This window comes from Phoenix dactylifera, chromosome 5, assembly GCF_051530095.1.
Source record: "Phoenix dactylifera cultivar Ajwa chromosome 5, Ajwa_hap1_PhDact_Kaust_v1.1, whole genome shotgun sequence".
Lineage (NCBI taxonomy): Eukaryota > Viridiplantae > Streptophyta > Magnoliopsida > Arecales > Arecaceae > Phoenix > Phoenix dactylifera.
The window spans coordinates 33,794,731-33,798,608 of record NC_143194.1 but is presented as its reverse complement, the minus strand read 5'-3'; the positions used below and the strand labels follow the sequence as shown (position 1 = coordinate 33,798,608).

At 41.6% G+C, this 3,878-nt stretch overlaps 1 protein-coding gene across 1 annotated transcript; it reads right to left on the bottom strand.

Annotated features, from left to right (window-relative positions):
• Nucleotides 1-1,736: 1,736 nt before the first annotated feature.
• LOC103715949 (gibberellin 2-beta-dioxygenase 1-like) lies at nt 1,737-3,673 on the bottom strand. Its single transcript, XM_008803753.5, has 3 exons — nt 3,130-3,673; nt 2,640-2,985; nt 1,737-2,243 (listed from the first exon to the last, which is right to left on the bottom strand). Exons 1-3 carry the CDS (start codon nt 3,531-3,533, stop codon nt 2,004-2,006), a joined length of 990 nt encoding a protein of 329 aa, XP_008801975.2. The 5' UTR covers nt 3,534-3,673; the 3' UTR covers nt 1,737-2,003.
• Nucleotides 3,674-3,878: the final 205 nt, after the last annotated feature.

Sequence of the window (3,878 nt, the reverse complement as noted above, 5' to 3'; positions counted from 1 at the left end):
GGCATGATGATGCCGTTTATTTTATGCCTACTTTATGTGCAAAACAAGTAGAATCATGTACACCACTTGCATAAATGTGTTCAGGACAAATAATAATATTTAGAATAATAATATGAAGAAGACTACAACTTTGATGAGCCATAGTTAGACCCTAATAATTAAATTAGAGGTACCAGTTAGTTGATTTAAAAAGTCTGTTGATATAAGAGAATTGGATTTGATCCTGCAATCGTAACAAGTTCTAGTAAATAAATATATTAAATAATGACATCCAACTGTTAAGGGAACTAGAGTTGATTGATGATTCCCACAACACTATTAACTCAAAAAAAGGCAATCTAAATTACATCACAAAATAATAAGAATAATACTCTACTTTCTGTTTTCGAGGAATATGGTAAGGATGTCACCACCGGTTGGGAACCCTAGACTTCAAATGGGAAGGAGTGCCAACCAACTAGATTAATAATAGCTAGCAATGCTCTCACAACTTTCCAATATCATGATGTTTGACTAAAGATTTAACGAGATAGACTATTAACTTTCATACAACACTTAATTTTCTGTATAAAATTCATCAACACTATATAAATATTAAACAACAACATCTCAAATATTCAATTGCAAAATGCTTGTCTTGCCTAAGCCCTCGCTGGGACCATTTCTCCAAGCTTTACTCATGTTTGAGTTCCTGCCTGCAATAATGGAGTAGCAAGGGTAATGAACTTTTAGTAAAATAGAAAAAAATCTTATAGGATGCTCAGTCCAAAAGCCCTTACTACTTTTAAGGTTGTGCTTTCTATCGCATTATGTTCAAAAGTTGCGAAGGAGCCAGACTTGCTCCGTCCTGTGCAGTGCATTATTTTCAACGTTTTACATATATGCATATTATAGAATTTTTTGATAGATATTTCTTTTCAATTACCAAATACTTTGTTTTCTAATTTCTATGGGTATCTTTATTCTGGAGTGGTTAAATTTATCTGTTTTACCAAAAAAGAAAGAAAGAAAAGAAAAGCTCACTGGAGAAAAAACAGAGCTAGAAAGATGTGCAAAGGCAGCAACCATCTCGAAAATGACATTAACGATCCATTTACATTCGTGATTCCATGCAAGAGTAAAGGGTTGTCATCGTAGAGGAAAGCAAGGGCAGGGTGGAAAGGATTAAACAAGGAGAAAGCTAACATCCTTTTGTTTCCATCGTTATCTTGTTAACAACTAAACAAGGGTGACTTTGTGAAGACTGCCTTTTTGATAGATATTTCTGTTCAATTACCAAATACTTTGTTTTCTAATTTCTATGGGTATATTTATTCTGGAATGGTTTAATTTATCTGTTTTACCAAAAAAAAAAGAAAGAAAAGAAAAGAAAAGCTCACTGGAGAGAAAACAGAGCTAGAAAGATATGCAAAGGCAGCAACCATCTCGAACATGACATTAACGATCCATTTACATTCGTGATTCCATGCAAGAGTAAAGGGTTGTCATCGTAGAGGAAAGCAAGAGCAGGGTGGAAAGGATTAAACAAGGAGAAAGCTGACATCCTTTTATTTCCATCGTTACAAGGGTGACTTTGTGAAGACTGCCTTTTTGATAGAAATTTCTGTTCAATTACCAAATACTTTGTTTTCTAATTTCTATGGATATATTTATTCTGGAATGGTTTAATCTATCAGTTTTACCAAAAAAAAAGAAAAAGAAAGCAAAGCTCACTGGAGAGAAAACAGAGCTAGAAAGATATGCAAAGGCAGCAACCATTTCGAACATGACATTAACGATCCATTTACATTCGTGATTCCATGCAAGAGTAAAGGGTTGTCATCGTAGAGGAAAGCAAGAGCAGGGTGGAAAGGATTAAACAAGGAGAAAGCTGACATCATTTTGTTTCCATCGTTATCTTGTTAACAACTAAACGAGGGTGACTTTGTGAAGACTGCCTTTTTGACCAGTGCGATGGCTCATCTATGGAAAGCCAACGCATCAAATGGCAGCACTGACCTCTCCTACCGCTCAAACTGCCCCAGCCTGTTATCAGCCAGCCTTGTTCTGTAGGCAGCGCTCTTGTACTCCCACCATGTGAACTCCCTGTAGAGGCTCTGCTCTCCCTCTTTCATCAACAGTGGCAAGGGTCCCAGCCTCTCTCCAGAAGGTGGCCCTCCGAAGTAGATCATGGAGACCCTGGATTTCAAGCCGTTGGCCAAAACCCTGTGCTTCACGCTCCTGAATCTCCCATTTGTCAGAACCTGAAGCAAGCCCAGAGTGTAACCATTAGACATGATATATATACCCAGAACCCAAAGGGGGGAAAGAAAACACCATCGCAGATCCCATGTAACCTTTAAAAAAATGAAAACAAGCCTTCTTTTATCCAGTTTCGCGTACCATTGAGTTCTATATATGGTTGGTTATGCAGTAATGAAAGAGTGGGGAAAAACTCTGCTGATTGCAAGGAACAGAGGACATGGTTCGACTATAAGTTTCCATGTTAATATGTTGGAGGAGAAAAGGGAATATAGCTTATTGGTAGGAGAATGAGACTAGAGGTGGTTTGGCTGGGACGACAACAACAGCAACAAAAAAAAACCCATCAAGTTTAGAATATTGAGCTGAATGAGAGTGTGGAAAGGATGGCTCATGACCTGCAAGGAGTCGCCAACATTGACGAAAAAGGAGTCCTGGTCCGGTGGAACTGTGACCCAACTCCCATCCCTCAGAGATATTTGCAGCCCTGAGGTGTTGTTCGATCTCGAAACTGAAATAATCTGTGGGTCCGTGTGCTCTCCAAATCCAGTCAGGCAACAGTCCGGCCCTTGAAGGTGTGGGCACGGAGGGTAGTGATTCAACCTAAGCATCGAGTCACTCTCCTCGTCCGTGACCATCTTGCTCAAAATATTTCTCGGCTGAATCCTCAGCCCTTCAGCCATCAACTCTAAAATCTCGCTGACCAGCTTCCTCGTAGCTGAGACATAATCACTCAGAGCAGACCTGCAACAAAACCCACCGAGAAAGGATTAAAAAAAAAAAAAACTAAAACGGCCAAAGAAACGCCGACTCAAAAAGTTCAAAATTTGTCAGCTTTTATGAAGACTTTCATAAACACGCTATATTTTATTTAAGCACTGTTCTCACCGTAAAGAGCTTGCGGCAGGTTCTTGGAGAAAGGCTAGTGAGGTGTGAGACATGGGCTTGGAAGTGACATCCAAGAGGAGGTACTCCACCCAGCCCATATCTCCATGAAAACCAATGGTCCTGTTTCCGTAACCAAATGGGTCGGCAGGCCCTGCTCGATCCTTCTCCGTCTGAGGAAGGGCGAAGAACTTCACAACCTCGGCTTCCAGCCTAGCCATGAGTTCCACGGGGATCCCATGGTTGGTCACCTTGAAGAACCCGAACTCCTCGCAGGCTCTCACAAGGAGGGTCTCCAAGCCCGGTTGCGCAAGGTTTATGACGGGAGTACCCGAGAAATACGTGCCGAGCTTGGGTGCAACCGGTAGGGTAATTTGTTCGAGTGTCGCACTGGTTAAGACCACCATGGCTCTCGAGCAACGAAAACAGAGGAAAACAGAGCAGCTTCGGAGGTGGGCTTCGCACGAAGGGAGGTGTGGTATCGAGCAGGGCGAGGCTGTGAGGGAAGGAGGGGCTGCTCGGCTATATTTATAGGGAGGGTCGAGGCCACCTGTCCCTAAGACCTCGGAGTGAGAGCGTGTCCATAAGAGAGAGAGGATGTGAAGGCAGGGGAACGATTAATTTACCAAGACTTTGTCTGGAGGAAATCCAGAACATATCCATTTCACGAGATAAGATTAGACGTTAACAAATATATAGAACATTGCCATCTTGGTGTGCGAAAAATCTTGGGCAAGGGGGCTCTGGCCTCC